Below are 26,921 nucleotides of genomic sequence, written 5' to 3' on the forward strand. Positions count from 1 at the left end.
TTCGATTGTGAATGCTGAGCCAAGCATATTGGCAGATGTGCTCTCCCATCTTCCAAGAATGGAGACAGTATGCCTGGTATTCTGGCGGTTATGTGGACAGTTGCACTCCGAAATGTGACAGGCCAATTCAATATTGCTTCGACCGGAAAGTTTATGGAAAGTGCCAATTATGTGGGTGCAAAACATTGCCAATGGTCAAATGCGCGTATTGTGCCAAGAACATATGTTTCCAGCAGTTTGTCATCGAATGCCACCGATGTGTTCAGAATCCTCAACTGTTTTTTCAATAAAAAAACAAAAAAATTTTGAAAAAAAATTTTGAAAAATCTTCGATGAACCATTTGTGAATTTCTTCAAAAATTAAATGTCTGTTTTTATTCTTGAAAATGCCTATTCATAATGAGAAACTCCCGAAAAACATGTTAAATTGCGTAAATTTTATTCCAGAGCCAGTTATGGCAGCTTAAAATAAAACAAAAAAAAAATTTGCAAAATTTTTGGGATCGGGAGAATCGAACCTACAACCTTCCTCCTCTGAACTTGCCATTTTACCACTTTACCACACTGCTGATTGAAATCTATTGTTTTAAAAGAAATACACTATTCCGTGAAAAAAATCTCACGAGAAATTGCTTAATCATAGGGAAACTTTTCTAGGTCATAACTCAGCTCACGTGAGCATTTTGCTGATTTTTTTAAACAGATTTGGAATCCTCATAAGCTCTTCTATTTGCTCCCAAACTTTCAAAAAAGTTAAACCCGCTCCCTCAAGTAACTCCCTTGTTAAAAGTATAACTTCTTCAGATGGTGTCAATCAAGGGTCATTTTAATTGGACACATGCTGTATACTTTGGATTGTTCGCTGTAATTATGCCCATCTATTTTCTTATTCTTATATGTCTTCTGAAATTAAGAAATTCTGAAAATGCATTCAAGACAACTTTCTATTTTTTACTACTATAGCATGTCAGTTATTGGGTCATCGATTTTCATAGCAAAATTATTTTTTAGAGCATTGCTGATGTCATAGCCATGGGATTTTACGCTTTTCAGAAGGTATCCTACGTTTTGATTCCAGATTTTATTTTTGGAAAACAAGCATTTCTAGCTCCCTGTGAGTTGTTTTTAAACTTCTGTAGGAAATCTCCACTTTCAGTTTTCTACAACTGTTTCTTCTGGTTTATCATAATTCGAAGCTCCGGAGTCGCTCTTCTTACCTTCCATCGATATCTTGTTATCGTCAAATCCTTCTCCAGTTTATCGATTTTTATTCAGAAATTAAAATTTTGGAAGATCATTCTTATCTACTGGATTCCCGCTATGGTTTTTGATTCCATTTTCTATTCGGACTCGACTGTTCAGTTTGATAGTGTTGAAAATTTGAAAAATATAGTGAAGTCTGAAACAACTTTGGTAAGGTATTTAGCAGGAAATTTTTAAAATAGAAGAATTTTCAGAAAAGCACAATAGTCTGCATTTCTTTTCTTTCCATTTCCTGTTTTATTTGCGCTATATCAAACTGTCTCATCATAAAATATATCCGAACAAAAAGCAGTTATTTTTCGAAGTAATCGAAATTCCAGATTTTCGTTTTTTAACTTAATTTTCCATTTTCAGACCTCTCCAACGAGAACTTCGTCTGACTTTTCAAGTATCCCTCCCATTCGGGGCACAACTCGTTCTTCTCTGTTTCATGATATTTGCAAATCTGTATGCAAAAACTGGAAATGTTAGTTTCTTCGGGTGTTGATGTTCAACTAGAACACAAATTCCAGACCGAAATGATGGTGTACGTTCGTGATTTTTTCCCGCTCGCCAATGGTTTCTTATCTTTTATCAGTCCATTCACAATAATTTTGTTCAATCGAGATTTGACAAAAAGGATTCGAAAATTTGCGTGTGGCAGAAGTGTAAAGGACCAGTCAGAGATATCGGCGAAAATTTCAGTGGTTTCAATCAAAATGAGATAACTGATATACTGTAAAACCTGAAGCTTTTCAGTTCAGGTTTTATCAATAGGTTTTAGAAATATGCCTATTTTCGTCCGTTTCATTTTTTTCGCTTTGCATACGGCCGGAAGTTTAGCCGACCGGATGATCGCAGACCCAGCCGACCGACATCCGACCGAGCTGACCGAATTTCTGAATTAGCATTCCCTCATGCTAGAGAGTTTTTGCGTTTGCAGCATTACGTAAACATTCTCTGGTATGTCGACGCGCAAATTCACGAATTCGTACAGCTCGGTCGGCGGTCGCCGGCGTTGGACCGACCGAATTGGAAGCCTTCTTTCTAATCTCTCAAAAAGAGTGGAATGAATGAAATCACACATCCAGCAAAATATCGTAAAATAGAAGCTCACAGAGGATTTACTGTAAATTGAATTTTTTTCTACAAATAAATTATTACACATCTCTTTATTATTATCAACCAATAAAGAATACTCAATACACCTTCCGAGAAAGAATATTCACTTCAGCAGTTGCAATCGAATCTATTGGACTTTTCTCTTGTGTTTTGTCAGCCTGGAAAATCTTTTAAAATTAGATTTCCTACTGTATCATCCTCACCTCGACGACTGTTCCAGTAACTGAAGTTTCCGTCTTACTCCCCAGTTGAGTTTTACTTTCTTCTGTTGTAGCTTCAGTTGTTCTAGTATCTGTTGAATCCTTCGAACAAGTTACGGATGAATCGTCTGTTACGCTTAGCGGAGTTTGGGTCTGTAAAATGAATTCCTTGATTTCTGAAAAAAAATGTTCCGATCAACCTCGTTCTTCTTCTGCTCCTTCTTCTTCTTCGCACTTCTTTTCGTTGTTTTCTTCTTTTTGGGTGTATCCGTCTTTTCCTCCGATTTTACCTCATTCACAACTTTCACAATCTTCGATTCTTTTTTATCAGATCTCTTCGGTAATTGAACTCGTTTAGGAGGATTTTTCTGTGGTTTTATAACCCCATACAGCTCCATATCCTGAATCTTCTTTTCCAACTCTTTCACATTTTTCTTCAATTTTTCAGTGTCTCGAATCCAAACAATCAGAAATATGACACAAGAAAAGACAGTGCAAAAATTAAAAGGAGTAGAGTGTAAAAGGTGATCCATCTGAAAACGATCAGTATTAGTAAGACAAAAAGTCTTGAATTCTTACTCCATATACCGTAAAATCTGTATTGATATTGCATGCAAGTCTATTGTTCAAGTCACCTCAAGGGGTGCAACTCTATTAGAGGGGCAATTCAAATAGAGGCTGCAATTCTATTTTTCAAACTACGAAAATTTTGAAAAAAAAAGTTTTATTATGAAAATCAACAAAAAAGTAACAAATTGAACACAACAAAAGGAAAATATTCAAAAAATTGAGGCGTCACTGTCATAGTTATTGTCTTCTTCCTCGGCATGGTTCATTTCTCCATCGTCTTCCTCAATTTCAATATCTCCCAAAATCTCCTGAATTTCTTCCATTTCTCGTTCTGCTCGTCTTGTCTTCAATAACTGTACGCCTTCTGGAATTTCTCCATCTTTCTTGAAACAATGAATTGCCTCATCATCTTCGCCATTTCTTCCATTTTTTAATCCGCATCCTTTGAATGATCTTACAATGTATTCCTTCGGGATATTTTCCCACGCCAATTGAATCCATTTCAAATAAACTTCCATACTGGGAGCACGCATATTTCCCGCCGGGGTGAACGATTTCGTTCCATGAACCATCCAATCTTCGTACTCTTTTCTGATGAAAGATTTAAACATTGCGTTCCAATATACATCTGGAGCCTGAAAAATCGGGTCAGTTTCAATAAAATCTACTCACTTGTAAGAATTTTGTGCATCCTCCAGGAATCACCGCAGTGTCTAGTCTCAGTTGTTTCAATACTTTTTTATTGTCTGTACTGATGTGGTAAGAGTCCCATACTAACAACCTTTTTCCGAACATTGAGTGACCGAGAACTTTTTCAAGAAAAGTTTTTGTGATTTCATCGTTGAAAAATGTTCTGTCACACCAAACCAACTGCAAAGTTTTTCTAAATGTTTCCTCAATACTTTGCACTGGTCTTTTTCTTGGAAGAAGTACAAAAGGTTTGCACTTAAAACCGTCTGATCGAGCGCACAGCATTACTGTAACATGCAATTTCTCGTGTCCCGTGGTTTTCACTGAAACCTGAAATTGAAACGTTTAGCTTGTTATTTTTGAGTGTGCTGACTTGTTTAGATCCTCGATCCGCTACAGTCAAACTATTCGAACAATCCAGATAAACCGCCGTCTCATCACATGCGAAAATTTTGTCATAATTATTCATGGTAATTAATCGTTCCACATAAAGGAGAAAGTCAATAATTTTCTCCACATAAAACTCTGGCGGTTTTTGACAGACTGTTGTAGCACGTCTACTCGAAAATCCATGCCGCTTCAAAAAAGAAACCAGCCATCCATTCGAGAACTGCAACATTTAATGTTTAATCTCAAGTAGGTAATCTGTTTTCAAACCTTCATATCACTATTTGAAATAGACTTGGCGCGATTCTGGATTCCAATACGAGTAATACGAAGCTTTTTTTCTCTTTGCTCTCGGACCCATTCCGCAAGTTTAGTATCAAAATCTTTATCATTCACTTTACGCCCTGCGCCATCAAGCCGTTTTTTCTTTTTTCCATTTTCAGCGATTGTTGCTATTATTTTTTCTTTCTGAGCTCTCCATTGTTGCACATTTTGTCTTGAAACTCCAAATTTCTTAGCTGCTTCCGTGTTATTTTTTGATTCTGCCCATTTCACCACCGTAAGCTTGTAATCCAAGGGGTGGGCTCCACGCTTTCTCTTTCTAGAGTTTCCACCAACTTTTTCAACGTCTTCCACGTCTTCCACGTTTTCCACGTCTTCCACGTCTTCCACGTTTTCCACGTCTTCCACGTCTTCTACGTTTTCCACGTCTTCGAGGACTTCTTCAGAACTCATTGCTCGTGTTGCTCGCTTCAATAAATGGAAAATATTGTTAAAAAAACAAAGAAAAATAAAAATAAATCAGAAATTAAGTAGGTAGTTTAAAAAAAAAGAAATTCGAAAAACAACTGTGCAATTGTTCGTCACGGTGTCACAGACTAAAAATTGCACAGTACTCTCGGCGGAGCCGCAATTCTGCTGGAGATGCAATTGTATTACGGGGGCAATTCAATTAAAGGCTGCAAGTCTATTTTTCAAGTGCCCTCAAAGGGTGCAAGTCTATTAGAGGGGCAATTCAAATAGAGGCGCAATATCAATACAGATTTTACGGTAAATCCGATTCTCTATTGGTATCAAACATGGGGGATAAGTAGTACTGGAGATTGGAGAGGTTTCTAAGGAATCTGTAGTTGACGAAGTAGCATCTGTCGCTGAGAAATTTTCTGGAGTGGTTGAGTTATCAGCAGCAGAGATTGTTGTTATAAATAATATGATTAGCAACGAGTGCAATGAATCTGAAAACTCCGAGATATCTATATAACTGTAGAAAAAAACTCACCATTCATTTTAAATTATTCAATGATGGAAATTCTGAAAGCTCTTTGAAAAGTTGTCATGTTGAAAATGGTACGGTCAGAGTCCTGGAACTGACTTGTCAAAAAGTTTTTCGATAAGTTTTCTCGGGGACCGGGTGACACATTTTTGCCGTTTCAACGACAAATTATTATTATTATTATTATTATTATTTTTTTTTTTTTTTTTTTTTAAATAGAAAACGAACATTGTTATCATGCAATAATTCAGAGGGAAGCAAACTAACAATTTGCTGTGATTTTTTCTTATTCAGAGCGAATAAAAATCAGCAATTCGCTGTGAGATAAACTGAAGCCAGAGTCTTTAAAATTATTTCTTGTACCTCCTAAGGGTCCTTTTATTTTTCCTAGCTCGTCTCGGAGGGCCCTTTTACTAGAGTAGCCCTTCTATTGAACGGACTCTTCTATAAACCGGTTTTACGTTAGCTGAAAAATTGTTTTTCGCTTTGAACTTTCATTGGTGGACAATTTTTCGATATCTCACAGGAACCGAGATAAATTGAATCGAAGTTAGAGGAACCTCGTCTGTTTTTCAAGTTCTACGGTACACAAAATGTTACAGTATCGAAAATTCATTCTATAATCAAAAAAAAAAAATTAAAAAGCTTTTCTCGAAGCAAGTTGTAACTCAGCAGTCCCACATGATCCATCTGTTCCCGTCGATAGTTGTGGTATGGGATAGTTGTCTCCATCACTAGGCTCCTCTTTGGTTCCCGTCCCACCTGTTGCAGTCTTCGCAGTTCTCGTCTTCTCTTTTCCAGTTGCCATTACCACTGACTTCTGAAAATCCCATTGTGATATTCCTAGTTTTTTTTCAAAATCTTACCATCGCAGATTGTTCTCCTTCCTGTGTGGTCTCCACGGATTCTGTTTTCCTAGTCTTCTTTGCTTTTTTCTTTGACTTTCTTGTCGTTTTCTTTTTGATCTGCTCTTCCTCATCAACGGATTCTATTTTACTTTCTGGTTTTGGCTTTGAAACAATCGCAGCTGCTGTTCCGGGCTTCTCATTTTTCATCACAACCATTCCACTAGAAGCTGCCGTGTGAATTATTATAGGATTAGATTCCATTGTTGAAATGCTTGTCTCCAAATGACCAATCTTTTCCTTATACCTCTTACGATCACAAAAACAAATTATAAAAACTATGATGAATAATATGGATAGAGCAGCTGTGGCGACAATCCAAACTATGAACAGGGTTCGACTGAAAACCTTCCTTAAGAATTTGTTACCCTAGAAATCTTACTCTATGCTAATCTGATCCGATGAGTCCTTCTTCTCCACTTTCTTTTTGATTTTCTTCTTCTCCGAATCCTCTGTATACAAATATTCCGTAGCAAGTGTTATGGACACTATGAAAAACAAGCGGAAAGCATCTGAAAGTTTCTTATTCCAGATTCTGACAAAACTCTGAAGAAAACCCACATGGCATCATCTTTAAATAGTTTTAAACAAAGATTAAAGAGAAGATCGCTTCGATAATAGCAGAAAGTGGTTTTAGGGTCACATGGTCACACTAGAGAGAGTACGGTCAGTTGACTGGAGCATGGATTTTGACACGGATTTTGGCGGGAAGATTAATTTTTTAAAATTTCGAAAAATTTTTCTACCGAAATTCGAACGTTGAAACCATAAAAGTTGGTGATTTATTGTGGTGGCCTAGAGAGTTCCACTCGCGAAATTTATGTCGCTTTGCTAAAATGACCTAAAAACACTCCAGGTGAATATCAAATCGTTTTCAGGTCATGTAACAGAAGCCATTGGTGGCCTAGGAAACTCAACATGAAAAATCAGGCCAACATGCTCGATGGCCTAGAAAATACGTCAGGTACATGTTAGATCATTTCTAGACCATCAACTGCAGAGGCCTTTTCGAGAAACAATCTCGAACAATTTATTGAAAATTCGTTATAAAGAAACGACCACAAAAAATATTTAAAAAACTAATTTATTATGATAATAATTATTTTCCAAGAGATTTCGATTCCGATTTTGACTTTGATTTCGATTTGGAATTCGATCTCATTTTTGACTGATCCGTTCTCATTGTCTCAAATTGATCATACTCTTCTCCGAAATCGTATTGCTCATTGTCTGCTTCATCATACTCCACTTCTCCCAACTCGACATCCTTCTTATCTCGACACTTTTTCTTGAACTGAAAATTATCATTTGACCTAAAATTCGACCGAAAGTTCCAATTACCGCGTGATCGAAATCCGTGGCAATAACCACTCCTCCCTGCTTTTTGAACTTCGAAGGATCGGCATCTGGATCCGGTTGGGCAAGCAGGATTTGTTTAAGCTGTTCTTTTCGATTCAGACCACTCAAATCCATTTCTTCCGAGTGATCTGAAAAGTTTGTGTTTGAAGAAGAAATCGAAAATACATATAAGACAACCTTGCTTTAATTCACAAGTTTTGAAACACAAAACTATGGAAGTGAGAGTGAGAATTGCCATAATGCTACCCGCGATCCAATAAGAAGTGTTGTTTGGAACACTTGACGACTTCTGATGTGCTTTTTCGAAAATCTCACATAGATTCTTGCAAGCATGATTTGAAGAAATATTCTGAAGCAGTTTTTTTTTAAATTTCAGGAAAAAACTTCAGACAAAAAACAATAAAACCTTGCAAGACTTCAATCCGTCGACAAAATCTAATTGTTGATATCTCCTAACTTGTAAAACTTCCGTTGTTGGAACAAAAGTTGTGGTTGTGAGGAGCTCAGTAGTTAGTTTAGATTGGGAGGTGACCTTTCCTGGTTTTGCAGAAAAAACTTCCGAGTGTGAGAATAACAAGAAAACGGTTATGAAGAGATTTATTTTACAATTATTATCTGGAATTCTCAATTTTTTCCCTCAACTGTTTTGAACATACGTCTCATATTTTTGAAGAAAATTAGATTTATCTGGGTTGAATCGAAAATAAGTAGCAAGGTGGTGATACCAATTTTTTAAAAATAAAAATAATTTTTGAGATCACGTTACGATAATTCATCATTGAATCGAGTTTGATTTGTTAACATGACGACATGACCTAACTTTCTCAGCATTATTTTTCTAGGCCACCGTGATTGATGGTCCTGAACTGGTGTAACTTGCACCTGGGGTGTTTTCTAGTTCATTTTAACGTGGTGACCTAATTTTTGAAAGTTGAATATTTTAGGCCACCATGGTAAATTACCCATAAAACACATCGGATGAATGTTAAGTCATTTCTAGGCCGAAAAGTTGTGACCTAGAAAATTTAAGTTTGAAATTGTATGGCTTCATTTCAAGTGGTTCTGAATTTAGTAGATTTAATAATTTAGACTGAATTTAGTAGATCAAATGATTTATTCATTTCACAATCTCCAACTTCCATGTTCAGTTGAATTAAGTGTAAGGAGGCCAGGTGGAAATTGGTCTGAAAAAGTTATTACTCTTGTAAATTTCTTAAGTCCAACTTACTGATTCACAGACATTCTGATTTCCAACGCTTCCATATTGGTCGACGAATAGTTGTAGTCCAAAGCCAGCTCGAAATCCTGATCCCTTCCCAAACCCAATATTTCGTCAAAGTAACCATTAAACTGAAAAATTCTGCTGAAGTATGGAGGATAATTGAGAGAAAGCTCACTTGAACGAATCGGGCACGATCAACGATAATGGTAAGAACTTCTCCATTGGTGGCAGTGACGGTCAGGTTTAGTGCCCGGAAATCATAAGGTACTCCTGGAATATTTTTTAGAAACCGTCATTGATTTTGTTATGTCGGTTACCATGATCTTGTACAGTGATTTCTACAGCAACAGGTATTTTTTGGTAAAAGTAACTGGGAGTATGCAAAGGTGGAAGTTGAAGGGAGCCTTGTCCAGAAACAAATGGATTGTAGGCATAAAGGAGATACTCATTTTGAATTCCATTAGTACAAAAGTCAACGGCCTGAAAATTCAGAAGGAATTATCAAGCAACCATGTTCATCTCGCCTCACATCATCAAATTCATTCTGATAAGAAAAAACACAAATGCCATTTGTCTCTGATGAAAAGTTGTACATCACTGACGAGTTTTGACCTCCCAGAGGGCTCTCAAACACAACGGTTCTTACAAAAACTCGTTGTTTCTGTAGCTGATCAATAATTCTTGAGACATCATTTCTATCATCAGGATTCCTTCCAAGTAGAACGAGTATTGTTGATCCACACCGATCATTCTCCAAAAACTTCTGAATAACATTCAAAATGTCACTTCCAGTTGTTTGATTCAAAAATCCAATCGTTGAGTTTGGCAACTGGTTTTTAACCGAATCGGTGAAATTGCTGAAATTGTTGTTTTTTTCTGAAATTTGATTTCACACTCTCAAAATAAAATAACCTACTTGATATCAGAGTGATACGAAATTTCTTCACCTCCCCTCTTGTCAAAACGGACATTCGCAAATGTTACATATTTTGTTTGAAAAAAGTCCAACTTCGAAGATACAGTATCTAGAGAATCTAAAACTATTTCTGGATCCAAATCATTGGAATATGCAAATAGATATGTTGATGGAGTTGCAGGAGTACACGATGAATTAAATGAAGATTCTGAAGAAAAGTATTATTATGGCTAACTGAAAATGTTACAGAAAAGTTTTTGGTTTTGATTTTGATTTTTGTGATTTTTGGTTGAAATGTTTGCTTTTGGCAGTCTGGGTTCGGGTGAATAAGAATAGAAATGGCATAGCTGAAGAATTGTGAATGTTTCAAATTAAAAAACGTTATCAGGGGAGGAACGCAGCTGATAATTTCTTCCCTTTTTCCAAATATTGATAAAATATGGTGACAAACAATTTGCAGAACTTCTAGATCCTGTTTTTCGAACAGAGCGGATGTTTCGTAAAAAAGTCAAAAAAAGTCAGATAAAAATCTTGATCTCTACCTTGTGAAACTGTTTAAGGAACTTCTTGATTTCATACGATTCTTGATGAAAGAAACAGAAGATCAGAATCACAAGAATACAAAACAATCTATTGTTGTAGCAATAATTGGAAAGAGTTGTAGGAATAAAAGTAGAGGAAACGAAACGGAACAAAATTTTCTGTTTCGGAAAGGTTTCAATTTCTTGGAAGTATTATGCTTGTCTGAGAAAAAAAAAGGTTGAGACGCAGAGAAAAAGTGTCTGCGTCTCCACCGTTTGAGTGCTATTTAGGCTCTCCGCTTCGATAACGCTACCGTATTCAGACTGCAAAAATACTCTCTAACCTTTTTTTCTCAGACAAGCATAATATAAGAAAGTATGATAGTTAACCGAATGGAAACAAAAGTTCTGTTGATAGAAGTGGAACTTGTGGACCAAATATTGGCAGTGCTACCGACTGAACTACATGGTAGTGGTTGGGCAGCATGCCTGAAAGCTGTTCTCGATTAACCACTTTTTTGACCTGTTTCTCAATGTCAAACTGTTAGACTGAACTTTCCGACGCTCTTCCAGCAGATCGATTTTCCAAAACCAATGGACCATTGTGTTCATGGGCTACCTTGCTGAAAATACCATAAAACCTCTATTCGAAGGACTGACCCTTCTATTTTTAGGGGTTTCTCTAAAATGCACCTCAATTAGACGGTGCATTTGTATTTTCCGTGGGGTCGTTGAGGAGAGTACTTATATTAGATGGACACCGTTTTTTAGTAATATTGTATTACTTACTCTCGATTCCCACTGGAAAATAACATCAAGTCAAAAAAAATTTGAAAATAGAACTTTCACTTTCTCGGCCTCAAAATTTAGCCGCCATAGTAATTTAGCAAAGGGCATTTCTATTAGAGGAGACTCTTCAATTTCAGGCGCACTTTTAATACAGATGTTACAGCATTCTCATTCTTAACGAGGTAACTTCTCATCCGAACTTTCAAGCAAATATTCTCATTTGTTGTGAAAGATATCGAAAAACATTAACAGACAATTTTTTTGACATTGTAATAAGCATTTTTTCTAGTTATCCACTTTTCGATACCTCTTACAAGAACCCAGACAAATCGGTTCAAAGTGGAGGGCTCTTCTATTATAGGTATTACGGTAAACGTTTTAGAAAACTGGAGCACTTTTTCTCTCACTATGATGTTTCTCTAGGACCTTGGTGTTTTTTTCTCAAAAATCCGTTATATTTTCCCAGCCTGAGATCTTCTCTCCTCAAATATTTCGAATTATTCTCCGGATGACGTCAACATCAGATCCACACAGAAACGCCAGAAAAAAAATGGATCGAACACTGGATATCTCGTCTGGAAATCTTGAATCGCCACACTCCAAAAATCCCGTTCCAAATTTCGGAAACTTCCGCGTCCGTCCGGGGTAGAACAAGGAGAAAAGATTGTAATCTAAAAAGCTGGCACGGATCCTCTTTTTGATCTGAATCCTAGAGTTTTTGTCCTTTGAAGAAAAATCTACACTTGATGTTCATCCACAACAGAATGAAAGTGAAAACCGGAGGGCGGTCGGAAAAGAGCGGTGGGAAGAAAGATTTTCGTAGTGAAGAAGTCTGTGAAGAGTACAAAAGGACAGGTTCTACGGTCTTCTCCTTCTCAAAATAGGCTCCGCCCATTATCCCTCCTTTTGAGAATAACATACACACATTGAATTCTCACTCTCACCGATCCGATATTTTGCCCCTTATCAATGCGATCTCTCGACTTCAGGATCTAGGTCAAAATCCATTTCTCTCCCGTTTTCGATTCCATTTTCTCTTTTCGCTTTCTTCATTTGTTTTATGAACAAGATCCTTTTCTTGCTTCTCTTTTAATTCGTTTTCAGTAATTTATGAGGCTATTATCCCCAGGTTTTTTTGCTCAGAAAATTCTTATAGGATGAAGATCGTGTGTATTGGTGCGGCGCCAACGGCTCTCGGAGCTGCTTATCGTCTCAATGAGCTCAAGAACGAGGGAAATGAGGCTGCCAAGGATGCTGAGATCGTGCTCCTCGAGCAGGTTAGTTCGAAGGACTTATGTTTCAAATTGTGAACATATTTAAAGTTTGCTTCTAGAAATTGTTAACGCAGTTGATTGTTTGCCGAGTTTTCTTTAGAAGTGCCCTAGGAAAAATTTCAGCACTACAAAACTCTGTGAAACCACAGAGAATGGTGTTTATATTATTTTTCGCTCTATTACTAAATCATGAGTTTCAGATAGCCTTCAAACTACTATTCCGGTAGACTACGGTAGACCGTATTTGCTCTGATAGAGAGCCTACTTTATACGTGCACTTTGAGCTCAGCTATCTCAGTTCATATGAGACATATCAAAAATCTGCCAACTAATAAAATATTGGCGACATTATGATAAACATTTCGACAATTGGCCATTTTTTGATATCTCTGGCAAAAATGAGATACCGTAAAACCTTAATAGAACGACACCCGGAACGTCCACTTTGAGCCTATATATCTCACTTCTTTTGAAAGGTATCAAAAAGTGGTTAACTAGTAAAATGTTTATCAGGATATCAGCAACATTTTACTAGTTTACCACTTTTTGATATCTTTTGCAGAAAATGAGATATATAGGCTCAAAGTGGACGATCCGGGTGTCGTTCTATTAGAGGTTTTACGGTATACGTTTTACGGTTTTACGGTTTTACGGTGGTGCTCAAAGATGACGCTTTGGAGGCATTCTATCAGTGTTAACGGTAGCTTTAAAACTACTGTTACGGTACACTACAGTAGATATTGTATTTAATCATAGTAGAACTATGGGTAGAGTCACAGACGTACGGTAAAATATCCCTCGACAGTGTTCTCTGCACAACATTTTGAGTTTTTCTTAGTGACGAATTTCGGAGAAACCCGGGAACCATTTGTTCATTTACTAGACTTACACTCTATTTGCTGTTTCACTATCAGAACATCAGTATGAATATTTGAGTTTCTTGCTGCTTTCGATAAAAACATTGCCAACTGTCAATTTTGAGCTCAATTATCTCAATTTTTGCGAGTGTATCAAAGGTATCAAAAATTTGACAATTGTTGGTGATACTATGATGACTAATTTATCAGTGCTCAAATTTGTGATTTCTTTCACATGAATCGTGATAATTGAGCTCAAAGTTGGGCCTTTGCTTTAATGGAATATGGTAACTTGGACTACTGTATCTATAGTCAAGTTTCGGATTCTTATATTTTCAATACTATTCCGTAAATTTACAAATCGTCTGAATTCCAGGAAGAAATCGCCGGAGGACTGTCGTGCACCGTCACCGATGCCAAGGGATTCCTCTGGGATATGGGAGGCCATATCACTTTCAACCATAACTTCCCATACTACGAGAAGGCCACTCAATGGGCTGTTGATGACTGGAACAAGTTGGCCCGAAACTGCATGGTTGACATGAACTACTTGTACGATAAGAAGGGAATCCATTTGGTTCCATATCCAGCTCAATTCGCCGTTCCTTTGTTCCCGGATGAGGTCAAGAATCGGTGTCTTGCTGATTTGAAGGAGAGATATGAGAATGTAAGTGAAAGTGAAAGTGAAACAAAAAATCGGGAAAATCGGATTCTCGATTTTTGCAAAAAGAAATAACCTTACCTAACAGAACATTTTGAATAAATCAAATTTTCAGCCTCAAGATGGAACGACTCCAGATAACTTCGAGGAGTGGGTTCTCCAACACTTTGGACCAACCATTCTCAACACTTTCTTCAAGCCATACACCAAGAAGGTTTGGACTGTTGAGCCACTCAAAATGTCTCCAAACTGGGTTGGAACTCGTGTTGCCAAGCTTCCACAGGAGAAGCTCGAGGAGTTGTGCTCCATGGATCAAGCCGAGTTGGCCAACGCCGACTTCGGATGGGGACCAAACTCCTACTTCACTTTCCCCAAGTACGGAGGAACCGGAAACGTTTGGAACTCGATGGCCAAGAAGCTGCCAAACGAGTGGTTCAAGTTCAATAACAAGGTGAGGAATTACACGGGACATAGCATTATCATGTTGATGCAAATCATATTAATAATTCTCTGAAACCGAAAAAAAATTTTCAGGTCACCGGAGTGAACCACAAGGAGAAGACTGTTGAGGTTTTGGAGACTGGAAAGACTGAGCCAACCAAGATATCGTATGATGTTCTTCTCAACACTGCTCCAATCGATCAGTTGGTTAACAACACACAAATCACTGCTCCATTGGATATTGTTCACAACAAGGTTAGTTTTATATTCGACATGCAGATGTCAATTAAAGGGCTTCGTTTCCAAACATTTAACTATTGTAGAGGAAACAGTACAATTCTGGAGTCTCCATTTTTGTTCATAGCTAGAATTTTTAATTTAGCTGGAGTCCAATGGGTAGCGAACATCCTGTAGATGTTTAGATTAATCGAATGTTTGAGATCTACTCCAAAACTTTCTGGATCGATAGTTGTTAAAGGAGGAGAAACATGAGATTTTTAAAATTTTTTTTTGGAGTTACGGTTAACATTCTGACATGATAATGTACAGTGATTAGTGTTCACCCTGCGCGTTGATATAATGCCGCTTTTATATATCTCATCGGTCCCCCGTGCCGGAGCGCGATTTATAACAATGGGCGTTTGAAGCAAAACATAAATTCAAGAATTTTGTTTAAAATCATTTAAGACTTGTGGAAGGAACGGTAAATTTTTATGGTGTCAATTTTCGTAACTTGTCTGTAGCTAGAACTTTCGATTTTTCTGGAATACCGTGAAGCCTGTATTAGAAAGACACCACAGTGTCAAGTTTGAGCTCAGTTATCTCCGCTCCTATGAGAGTTGTCAAAAATCTGTCAACTGATAACATGTATTTGATATCATGATGAACAATTTATCAGTTGACAACTTTTTATAACTTTACAGGAACCGAGATGAGTTGACTCAAAGTAAAAAGTTAGGAGGTTCTTCTATTACATGTTTTTCGGTATACCGGGAAGCGAACATCTTGTAAATTTTTTCAGTTGCTAGATTTTTTGAGTTCTTCTCTCAAGCGTTCTGGACCGTTAGTCTTTAAAATAATTCATTTCTTACGAATCTCCAGAATTATAAACTTTTCCTTCTGAATTCTCATCTTCCTTAATTCAGGTGTTCATCGTCGGAGTCGGTCTCAAGAAGCCAATGACCTCGTTCCTCGAGAAGTTCACCTGGCTCTATTTCCCAGATCGTGAGGTTCCATTCTTCCGTGTCACCATCCTCAGCAGATACGGAGAGGTCACTCCAGACAGCGACAAGTACTGGTCCGTCATGTGCGAGTGCGCTCGTCCAATTGATGATCCAGTGAGTTTGAAATTTTTCATGCATAGACTACTATCTGAATACTACCAAAACGTTAACTGTTTAGAACTTTAATATTTTACTGAAACAGTAATTTTTAGATCACCGAGGAAGAGATGGTCAAGAAGACTCTTGATGGACTTGTCATCAAGGACATGATCACTCGTGAGGCTATTGAGTCCGTCTACTCCATCACTTTGCCATACGGTTATCCAATTCCAACACCAAATGTGAGTTTTCATTAAATTTCCATCTGAAACTGACCCAATTTATTTTCAGCGCGACCGTGAATTGGCCCGTGCTCACACTGAGCTAGAACGCCACCAAATCTACTCTCGTGGACGTTTCGGAGGATGGAAATACGAGTCGTCCAACCAGGATCATTGTTTCATCCAAGGAAAGGAGTTCATCGACAGAGTCATTCTCGGCGAGCCAGAGAAGCTCTACAAGACCGGAGTTCCAACCATTCCACGTGGATGAGCTTGAAAAAGTGTTTATCATTCACCTAATAATTTATGTAACAACTTCGTTTTTTTTTCTTGCTTCTTGTGAATTCTCAAAAATTGTGATTGATTCGAATGTGATTCTTTTTAATAGCTCGATTCTGATTGTGTTACTGTGCAATATTCTTTTCTTGTCTCAAAGTCTTTAAAGTTAAAAGTGTTTGGTAATAAAATTCTAAAAAATCTTAAAGCCTAGCTCTAGTTTTTCACTACAGTAAAACCTATAATAGAATCATTGTCAAGTTTGAGCTAATTCATCTTGGTTCATGTGAAAGATATCAAACATTTGTGAACTGGTAAAACTTTTTTGTGGTTTTTCTATTAGAGGTCCGGTATTCTTGAACTTGAGCAATTGGAAAAACCCGTTTTTCAGATTTGCCAATAGAAATTTTTTGCTTGGTTTGTAAATTGTAGAGCATATGAATCAGACGTATTCTGATGCAAAAAAAATCGAAGTTGTGGAGAGAAACGCTTGTGGCCGCGGCCGATGGTCCTACAACGACAACTACCGTACCTCATTTTTCGGATTTAGTATCTCAATTTCCGTGCGTTTCCAATCAAATTTTCACTCTTAAATTTTCATTCCGCCTTTTTGGGGGAAACATAGCAAACTTAATGAAAAACGATGAAAATCGAGGAAATAAATACTTTTAAAAATTAATAAATAACATTTTTAGGTTACGGTAGTTGTCGTTGTGAGAACTTCGGCAACGTTATATACCGGCGTTTCTCTTCCACAACTCCGATTTTTCTGCGCCAAAATAATACTGCTTGTTTTCAGGGACCTCAACAAGTCTCAAATCTATATATACTTCCAGTTATATCTCTCCCCTAGTGTATAGGATCTTAGAGACCCCATTACTCCTTCTCCGCATTCCTACTTTCTCCATAATCACCATCATTTGTTTCTCTTTGTAATAAAAAAACTCCTCCAAATAGTATGTGAACCACTGGAGACGCAGACAGATCTCGTTTAAAAGTGCAGTATAGTTAGACCATTTACCAGCAGGGAAGATAGAAACGCACTCTTACAAAATGGACAAAACCATGTGTTCTTTTCTATCATCAATTTTTTCTAGGAATCTAGGAAAATTGCAATAAACGGATAGAAAAGGACATAACTTTAAACCGTTTTTTCCGTATAGATACGAAAATGATCAGATGTGAAGTGAGTTTGTCTAATCCCGACAGGTAAATTTATGGTAAAGACGTTAAATGACTATGTAAAGGAATTTGGCGAGTGATAAGAATACAGTAATCAATACATTGGGAAACTAAAGAACTTCTGAGACTCGACAAAGCGTTACAGACGCTCAAAAATTATGATTGACACTGACAAAAAATACAAAATGATTACTCTTGTCGCGCCTGTTCCCATGTCACCTGGTATAAAAGTCTCCCAACTGTTTTTTGATTCGTTTTTCGACTACATTCTCTGTTAACCATTCTTTTTTTCTAGTTTGAACAGATCAACTTCATTAATTAAAATGCGATTTTCACTTTGATGAGAATTAAATTGGAGCATTAATTGTTTCATGCGGGATGGAAAAACTTTGAGTGTTCGAAAATGAGTAACATCAGCATGTTTCTGCAAAATATTCCGAACAATTTCGATGTTTTTTCGATTCTACCGTATGATTGTCAAAGGAACGTAACTAATTTGTGTTTGGCCTCGCAACGCGACTGCGAATTTGATGATGCGACTTTAAATAATCATACGGTAGGCGGCGAAGACAAACAAATTTTCAGATTTGTGAATGTTTTTCTTTGAATTTATTTTCGAATTAAAAAAGTGGGACCTGGAAAATTTCGCGGGCGGTTCCCGGTCAATTTTCGAGGCCTTGCCCCAGAAACACTACGGTAGTAAACGAATCTTATTTCTGTGAGTTTAGTGGGATTTTCTGAACAAAATTTAGATTTCTTGGTAGGAAAATGATCGCTAGCATCTTTAGAATCTGTTTTTCATCAAAAAACCGAACTTAATTGCGAAAGTAGCTCGAACGAGACGAAACTCTGAAATATTACGTTTTTGCTGCACTTTTTCGTAGATCAAAAAGAAGCGACGATTTTCAAATTCTCAGGTCCCACTTTTTTTAAATTCGACTATAGGATTGAAATTCTTTGAAAGCAGCAATAAAATTGAGTTTTTTCTATTGTTTTAAAGTGTCTTCTGGCTATTTTCGAACGCAACAGTCAATCTACCCTTTTTCGTTGCAATTTTCTCGGCAACAGTTTGAAAAATTGCTCTTTTTTATCATTTTCCATTCCATCTCTCCATATTTTTAGGCTAACAGAATGACGTCTTCTGTCTCTCCATTCTCTTCTCGTCTCCTTCTCCCACTTCTCCATTCCCCACAATGGGCGGCGCTTCGAACCAAATGGGCGGAGCCAATCAGAGGGTTCAAAACAGCCAACACAGCAGCGTCTGTCTTCACGATTCGTGCTTCTTCTACCGGTCGCAAAATGCCACGTGTCCTGATAACCGGCGGTACCGACGGAATCGGAAGAGAAGCAGCTCTGAAGCTCGCCGCCGAGAAACACGAAATCACAATTTCGGGAAGAGACCCGAAGAAAGCGAAAGACGTCATCGAGCAGTGTCAGGCGAAGTTTGTAAGTTAACAATTTCTTTTATTTTTCAGGTTGATTAATTCAATAACTTTCAGAATAACACACCGCGCTTCATTCAAACCGACTTGTCACTGGCAAGCGAAGTGGTCAAGTTCGCCAATGAAGTCGCCGGAGAGCAATAGTAAGTTTTTCAAAGCGATTCTGTACAAAAATTCTGTGATTTTCTAATTTTTTTCAGTGACGTTTGTATTCTCAACGCGGGTATCATGAATCCAAAGCCAGGACGAACTAGCGAAGACCGTGAAGCGACGATGATGACAAATCTCGTTTCGTCTTATATGATTGCACATAAGATTATGAACACGAGAAACGATGAGTCCCGTCCGCTTCACTTTGTTTTCAGTACTTCGATTTTTGTCAAGTGAGTGAAGAATCAATAATTGTGAAAAACGCCTGCAATTCTTTACAGATTCCACAATTCCACTCCCCTTGGTCTTCGCTTCTTCAACCCACAAAAAGTGTCGGATTGGCAAAAGTCTCTAGTTCCTTCCGATGTCTCTGGTCCCGGAAAGTACGCCATCTCGAAGATCGGTCTGGCAACTCTCTCCTCTTCGATTTCTCTCGCAAATCTTCCAAATGTGACAGCGACAAGTGTTCATCCGGGAACTGTCTACACTAATATCATGTCAAATCTCCCGGCTCGCCAGCAATTCTACATTAAACTCGCTCGTCCGTTCACCACTTCTCTCAGCGATGCCGGCGCCAACTTGGTTCGTGCTGCGAAGAATCCATTGCCAGCTGGAAAATTCTATCTGGCCGACAAGCCCACTAAATTGCCATCGTTTGTTTATTCGGATTTGAGCATTGCCGCTTTCGAGGGAGTCTTCGAGCAGTTCAAGATTCGTAATTGATTGCTATACAATTCCTATTTTGTACCATTTTAACCCCCTCTTCCTTCACGAGTTCTTCTCTCTATCTCATGTATTTTTATATATTTGCGCCCCTTGTGTAATGACATGAATCTATGTATTTAGAATTCCATATATTTTTGTTCTAAATCCAGTCCCAATTAGTAGCCGTGACCGCATATCATGTTTTGCAGGCTAGCGATGAGATCAAAGAACAACATATTACGGTGCTTGATTCAGTGTTGACAACATTAAATACAATAACAAGTAATCGACGGATTCATTGAGATCATCCATTAGAAAGCTGCGAGGTTTCCAGAATAATGAGAGGACCGAAAATCCTTATTTGCAGAGAAAACAAAGAACAAGAGAGGACCAAAAACAGCAAAACAAAGTGTGAAAATCTAATTAGGATATTATTCAGAAGCTGTTCAAAACATGAGCATGAGCACGATGAATGCAAGAGCATTCTGAAAAACAAACGATGACTAATGGTGTACGAGGAACTGGTGCAATGACCTGGGAAGAGAATATGTCGCCGAAGGGATGCTGAAATACTTCTTCCACCTTTTTTATGGAAAAATTTGGGAATTTTAAGAAAAATTTCTCGAAAATACCATTTAATTTTCGCTGAAAATGCACAAATTGCGAGAAACCTCTTGAGGTGACTGAGGAAACCGAAGGTTTCAAGCGAAAACTGAAGAACTGACTTGTCGAAACATTGCAGCACTTCTATGCAGTTATTCGTCCGACTCTTCAAAGAGAGAGAGTATTTAGCGATTCAGCAGTTAAATTCAAAACTTTTGTGTCGAGACCAACACTAATTTTACTGTAGTATTACGGTTATTCGTGTTTTACACGAAATCTCAACAACGTGCATTTGTGGCTCTCCAAGAGGAACAAAGGAACAAAACAGCAAAAACCGCACGACAAGAGAATTTCGAATGAAGGTATTGTTCAGGACATGTTCGATTATGAACTAAATGAATGCGACACAAGATGCAAGTTTTGCTGAAAACGCACAGAATTGCAAGAAAAAACATCAGAAAAACTAGCTTAAATTTTTTTCCACTAATTACAGTTTCATCAAACCCACATAAAGTATTCGGTTTTGATGCAAACTAATAAGACGTATGTGGCCGTGGGCGAAAGGTATGACACAACAAAAACTACCGTAACCTAGAAGTGTTTTATTTTCCGGAAATACTCAATTGCGTTTTCAGTCATCTTTTTACTCTCAAAAATTTTAATTGTTCGACTTTTATAGGGAAAATAACAGGAAACTCGACAATAAAAACCGAAAAACAAAAAAATTAATACGGAAAATAAACATATTTCAAGGTTGCTGTAGTTGTCGTTGTGGGACCTACGGCCATTGGCGTTACTCTTCCACAGCTACGATTTTTGCATACCAGCATGAATAATAACATCCTTAACAATAATCGGGAACATATTGTAAAATCCCTGACTCTTCGGAGTTTTCTTCAAAAGTGCACCATCTTGTTTATTGATTTTCTCTCTTCTTGATCTTCACTTCCCGAATACGTCAGGTCGGTTTAACTATGGGCTGATTGACGACCTGATACGAGAATACGAATAAAACCGTTTTTCTCGAGAGGTTGCCAAATAAACAAAATAGATAGCCTCTGATTTTTGCTATGCGGAGAAAGGTTCATTTCATTTAGGCTTGTTAAAATTGACATTTCTTGGCGCCAATCGCCCAGAAATTTTTGGGTTTGGCAAGGCACGCCAATATTTATTTTTGGCATTGGTCACCAATACCAATTCAGGCATTTCACGCCTGTATCAGGCATTTCACGCCTGTTTTCATAATATGAATTTTGATTAGGGGTGTTGCTGGCCGCCAGTGCCAGAGCTATGGGCCTTTCAATTTAACGTGATTTGCATTAAAAGCCAGCGAAATTTTTAAGCAGGCAATATTTGCCTGTTTAAAATTTAAACCGGCGTCAAACGCCGCTTTCTTTTTGAGAATAGAATTTACCTTTTGGTTCACTTTTGGTTCACCATCCCATCACTGTAGCTTCAATCTTGATTATCTCAGTTCTTATGAAAGATAGCAGAAAACTGTCAACTGATAAAATGCTCCAAATGTCAAGAAAAACATTTTGGCAGTTGACGGTTTGGTCGTATGTTTCACAAGAAGTCAGATAATTGATTTTAAAGGGAGAGAATGGGAATTATAAAATGTTAGAACGAATTTGTTATTTGAGAAGTTACCACTAGTCTTCCATCAATAGTTTTTGTGATTATGTCTGGATCGAGGTTTAGTTCAAAAGTATTTGTTTAGGTTTTTAGAATTTAAAGTTGTAAACTTTGATTTCCGGGACTTCCGAATGCAGGTTTTAAAAAAACTACGAAGTTCGGAGATATTGAAATTATAAATTTCAAAAGTTTAATCAAAATTTTCAAAGGTCTAAAATATCATTTTTCATTCCATTTCATTGTTTCGGATCATCAGTCGTTTTTTTTAAATCTTTTCTCTATGAAATATTTACTATTGAAAAATTCATCTTTTAAAAAACTGGCGCTGGCAGCCAGTGCAAAAATTAAAAGCGGCGTGTGGCGCCAGAAAACGCCATTTTGGCCAGCCTAATTTTGAGAGATTGAAGGGAAAAATTGAAAGGTTTTTTTTAGATTTTAGATTTTTGTAGCTATTAGGCAAATCATAGCAGTCGAAACCTAAAGAAAATAATGTTTTTTCCAGCCTTGAAAAAGGATATTCAATAAAAATACGAAATTGAGATGTTCATTAATTTAAGAAATTTCAAAAATTCATATGAATTCGTTCTCTTCAAAATTCAATTAAAAAGATTTTTCAAAGAACAAAGTTTTTTTTCAGAAAATGAGATATTATAAAAATTCAGCAGTCCTAAAAATCCCCAAAAAAACCGGAAATTCAAAAAACTTCGAAATTCAAAATTCTCTACGAAAAAAACTAAATGCAGAGATTGAGAAATTCGAAAACCCAGATACAGTATTTCCTCTAATAGAAGCCCATGGGCTTATATTTTTCAACCTCTTTCTCGGGGTGGGCTTCAATTAGAGGGTGGGCTTCTATTTTTCAACGATTTTTTGAAATTTCAGAAAACTGAAATCCAGGACACTTGAAAAGTCTATAAAAGTAATGTTTTCCGATATTTATTTACCATTTGTGAAGCTTTCAGAAAATTCGGGAATTCAAGAAATTCCAAACTCGCAAGAATCCTAATATCCAGGATTTGAAGGAAACAGAATTTCGATATTCTGAAATTTCTCAGAAATCCAAAAACATCCCGAAAATTGCGAGTTTCGAAATTCGGAATCTCGAAATTTTAGACAATTTGAAATTTGAAACTCAAAAACTTTCTCTAACTAAGTTCTCTAACTAAGGATCTATCTAGAATTCGTCTCCAAGTTGAAATTCATGAACTGTATCATCAGAAAACATATTCAAGTTTCATTCTGAATAAATAGAAAAATAGACATTTTTCCCTGTTTCAAAATTGAAATCAACTTTAAATCAACTGAAAGGTATCTTTTGACCTGTTTTTCTCAAAGTTCTTTGCTGTTCCGCAAAAACAAAAAAACATATTCAGAATGGAAATTTCCTGGGCTTTCTAATGATATATGTCATGAAGTGTTACTTGGAGACATGCTCAGATTTATCCCTAATAAAGTAAAAATTGTAATTCATAGGATAAATATTGGCATTTGACGCCAATATTGAAAATCTAAATTGGCGATCATCACCAATAAAAAAAGAAAACAGGCGATGAATGCAAATAACATGAAAAAAGATTGGGCCTGTGAACTTTCTTGGGGAGCCAACAACAACCCTAATTTCATTGAACAATAAAGCAACAATGAACTGTTTTGTATATAAATTTACGAATTCTTCAAATACGTATAACTACAGAGTACCCATTAATCATTTATTTCCGCATTCAAACATGAAGTTTAGAAGAAAAAATAGAAGGAAATTGCGATAAGAATCGGTTATCCAACAAGAGAAGCGTTCATAAGAACGTTCGCTAGATGTGGTGGTGGTGGATGTTGTGCAATCAGCATAGCTTGTGGCGGGATAGTTTTCGATTGATTGTGAGCAAACGGATGGGATCGATCATCTGGAGAAAGGGATCCCAGGACGACGACGAGACAGAGAAACAGGACAAAGGCCAGCCAGACGAGGAGAAGACACAACTTCTTATGACGGCACAAGCATTCCTTGCAGAGTTTTGATTTCTGAAAATATCGAATTAAAACTCAACTGATTGAATTTGTTTGATATAAATGATACCTCATAAGTGATAGCTGGCAAACTGTATCGATATATCGATACCCGTTCAGACGATAAATGTCTCCATTTCACTCTTCTCACACGACTATCGTTTTTCAAATGATTTTCCAAGGTTTTTATCGATATCACTGTTATCTGAAAATTACTACTTATAATAGAGAAGTCTTTCTAATCATTTACCTTATTGCACTCTGAATCCTTGACCCATAAAAAGTACATATGCTCCTCTCGAGGAGTGGAATCCAAATATTTCTTGATTTGTGTCAGTTTCTTTTCTCCTAGGGACGAGATGAAGACGTCGGCTTGAGCTCCAACCGGTTGCTCGCAGATCTGAAAATTGGAATTCGGAAACTGATTCAAATTGGGAAGTTGGCTTACTGTAGATGGTCCTGGTTCATCTCCATAGATGGAGAATATGGATGGGGATGGGGATGATGGACGTCCTTCGTCCATTTCCAAATCTTTTCTAGATTCATCTTCGTTTGTACTCAATGCTGCGTAGCCGAAGGTTATCGTGTCTGGCTTCTCTTCCTTTCGTTCTCTGAAAAACTTCAGATTGAGATTAATTGAAGAAACCCATGAATAATTCAAGGTTATACTTATAATCACACTTTCCAATTATCCATGTTCCTATTGGATATCAAAAATGTTTAAACGAAGAAAATGAGAATACGGTATGTCCAATCACACACTTTTTTCAAAACTGCTATTTGAATAAAAATGATGCACAATTGGGTGAAATACAGAAACAATTATTACTGATTGTTGAGACCGGCATTCATCCTTTCAAATTTTTAAGAAGTTTCGTCCTCTTGCAAAGGTTCTAAACTACCGTAAAACCTGTAATAGAAGGGCACCCACACTGACAAGCTCGAGCTCAATTACCTCAATTCCAATGCACTATATCGAACATGTTTTAACTGACAAAACACTTCAAATGATGAACAAATTATCTGTTAACAACTTTTTATATCTTTAATAGGAACCGAGAAAATCGGCTCAAGGTAAAAACTTAAGGGACACCTTCTATTACTGTTTTAAGGTGTTATTTAATCTCCAATAGCATAAATCGTTAATTTTTAAACTGCTATTACAGTTTCAAGAGTTCTATGTTTGCTGCTTAATCGTATTTGTTCAGTTCGAGTTGCCTTATCGGATGCAACCGAAACTCCGGCTCAATCGTAATGAACTAAAAGTCGACGAAATTGATTTTAATCGATTAGAATGGTCGTTCGATGGTTTATATTAGAGTTTGTGCACCAGAAATTTCATCGAGTTTTTGTTCATATCTGGTTAGTTTTACGTCAACAACGAAACGTTTTTTTAAAGAAAATTGAGCCGAAATTCTCATCGCTATCCCTTGATGGCGCTCTTCCTAATCTCTGATATGCCTCTTGACGCCCGCGTCGTCGTTTTTTATCGAATAATTGATCCCAATTACCGCTTTATTCACTTGAACAAACACCAAACCGCATACAAATTGTTTGATTTGATTCTCGACGCCTTCTTCCATTCTTCACTCCTTACCCACTCCCATACACAGTAGTAGTAGTAGAAAAGAAAAAGTCAAAACATGTTTTCGACATGAAATTAAATGTTTTTTCTTGCTCTCCCGCTCTCGTTCTCTAAGTCACCTAATCTCACACACTATCTCGAATTCTGCTCCAGAATCCTAGTAAAGAAATGCTCCGGATATTTTGCAGAAGGAGGAACTCACCTGAAGCTTTCATATGGTCTGATTGTGACTCGACGTTCTTGTTTTGATGGCATGTGAACAAGACTGAAACGTTTCGATTTGAGAGCCGACTCGATTGGTGTTGCTCCTTCTGAGAGTTTTGGAATCGGAAGAGGTTTGACGGAAGATTTCGAAGACGTCGGGATAGATGCCGATGTGGCACGACGCTCCATTATTTCGGGCATCTGCTGGAAACATTGATATTTAGAAATATTGAAAGCTGGAGCGAATTACAGAGCAAAAATAAAAGTTACTGACAGTTTATAAAACAAATGTGAAACTGAAAACATCGGGCTGAATAGTTTTAGAAGTGGGAAAATGATTTCTGAAATAAGTTTCTTTCAGTTTCAAGACTTCAAGCTTTTGGTTTCAGAAACCGAGACATTTTAAAATTATCTATGTAAAAATCACGAAAGTAATCAACGTCACGATAACAAGAATTCCAAGAGCCAGCTTGACAACCGAAACCTCTCATTTCAGAGAGGTCTGTTGTCAAGTTTGGGAGAATGAAGTGGGTGGAGAAGAATGACGTGAGGTTTAGAAGTTTTGATATTATTGGGGGTGAAATTGACATGAAGCTGAGGAAATGGAATGTGTGAAGATAAGGATTTGGAACTGGAAATTTCGAAAATCGGGGTTGGTTTCATGGAGGAAGGAAACATTTTTGAACTCAGAATCGTTCAATTTTTTCATTAAATTTACTGTTTCATGAACATATTATGTAGATTTTAATCTGCCCATTCTTTGCTAAACTTATTTATTTTACACGACTACATGGCGTCTTCCAATATTCGCACGTTGAGCTCATTTATCTAAACTCCAACATAATATATCGAAGATTTGCCAACTGATAAAATGTTGTACATGATATCAGCAACACTTTGATATTTCATAGATGTTTGATTTCTTTTACAGGAATTGAGATAATTGAGGGCGAAGTGTAATTACAGTAAACCCCCTGTACAAGATTTCAAAAAGTAGTTAACTAGCAAAATAGTTTTGATTTTATGATAAACTCTTTGTCAGTTCATTACTTTTTAATATCTTTCAAAAGAACCGAAAAAAATGACTAAAAGCTAAAAGTTAGGGACTTCCACTACAGGTTATAAGGTATATTCTTGATGACAAACAACTGAATCTTAAGTTC

At 37.1% G+C, this 26,921-nt stretch overlaps 6 protein-coding genes across 6 annotated transcripts; 3 read left to right on the plus strand and 3 right to left on the minus strand.

Moving 5' to 3' along the window:
- Nucleotides 1-1,032: 1,032 nt before the first annotated feature.
- CBG19834 lies at nt 1,033-1,970 on the plus strand (the record flags this gene model as incomplete). Its single annotated transcript, XM_045235348.1, has 4 exons — nt 1,033-1,114; nt 1,157-1,418; nt 1,618-1,729; nt 1,776-1,970. The coding sequence occupies 4 exons, from the start codon at nt 1,033-1,035 to the stop codon at nt 1,968-1,970; spliced, it is 651 nt and encodes a 216-aa protein (XP_045096896.1).
- A 471-nt stretch (nt 1,971-2,441) lies between these two features.
- CBG26404 lies at nt 2,442-3,097 on the minus strand (the record flags this gene model as incomplete). Its single annotated transcript, XM_045235349.1, has 3 exons — nt 2,442-2,522; nt 2,568-2,717; nt 2,855-3,097. The coding sequence occupies 3 exons, from the start codon at nt 3,095-3,097 to the stop codon at nt 2,442-2,444; spliced, it is 474 nt and encodes a 157-aa protein (XP_045100275.1).
- A 3,024-nt stretch (nt 3,098-6,121) lies between these two features.
- Nucleotides 6,122-10,894, minus strand: CBG19829 (the record flags this gene model as incomplete). Its single annotated transcript, XM_045235350.1, has 13 exons — nt 6,122-6,304; nt 6,351-6,729; nt 6,772-6,924; nt 7,592-7,683; nt 7,731-7,876; nt 7,926-8,097; nt 8,155-8,371; nt 8,977-9,098; nt 9,146-9,240; nt 9,288-9,450; nt 9,500-9,827; nt 9,887-10,094; nt 10,798-10,894. 13 exons carry the CDS (start codon nt 10,892-10,894, stop codon nt 6,122-6,124), a joined length of 2,355 nt encoding a protein of 784 aa, XP_045096895.1.
- A 1,459-nt stretch (nt 10,895-12,353) lies between these two features.
- Cbr-glf-1 lies at nt 12,354-16,243 on the plus strand (the record flags this gene model as incomplete). Its single annotated transcript, XM_002633760.1, has 7 exons — nt 12,354-12,473; nt 13,704-13,994; nt 14,104-14,439; nt 14,523-14,684; nt 15,575-15,766; nt 15,865-15,993; nt 16,043-16,243. 7 exons carry the CDS (start codon nt 12,354-12,356, stop codon nt 16,241-16,243), a joined length of 1,431 nt encoding a protein of 476 aa, XP_002633806.1.
- Nucleotides 16,244-18,729: 2,486 nt separating this feature from the next.
- On the plus strand, nt 18,730-19,745 carry CBG19827 (the record flags this gene model as incomplete). The annotated part of the gene is made up of 4 exons (XM_002633759.2): nt 18,730-18,876; nt 18,930-19,015; nt 19,073-19,255; nt 19,304-19,745. The coding sequence occupies 4 exons, from the start codon at nt 18,730-18,732 to the stop codon at nt 19,743-19,745; spliced, it is 858 nt and encodes a 285-aa protein (XP_002633805.2).
- Nucleotides 19,746-23,738: 3,993 nt separating this feature from the next.
- Nucleotides 23,739-25,959, minus strand: CBG19826 (the record flags this gene model as incomplete). Its single annotated transcript, XM_002633758.1, has 5 exons — nt 23,739-23,984; nt 24,040-24,174; nt 24,220-24,369; nt 24,418-24,580; nt 25,757-25,959. 5 exons carry the CDS (start codon nt 25,957-25,959, stop codon nt 23,739-23,741), a joined length of 897 nt encoding a protein of 298 aa, XP_002633804.1.
- Between the last annotated feature and the right edge of the window lie 962 nt (nt 25,960-26,921).

The sequence above is a fragment of the Caenorhabditis briggsae genome, assembly GCF_000004555.2.
Source record: "Caenorhabditis briggsae complete genome, chrIV, whole genome shotgun sequence".
In the NCBI taxonomy this organism is placed as follows: domain Eukaryota; kingdom Metazoa; phylum Nematoda; class Chromadorea; order Rhabditida; family Rhabditidae; genus Caenorhabditis; species Caenorhabditis briggsae.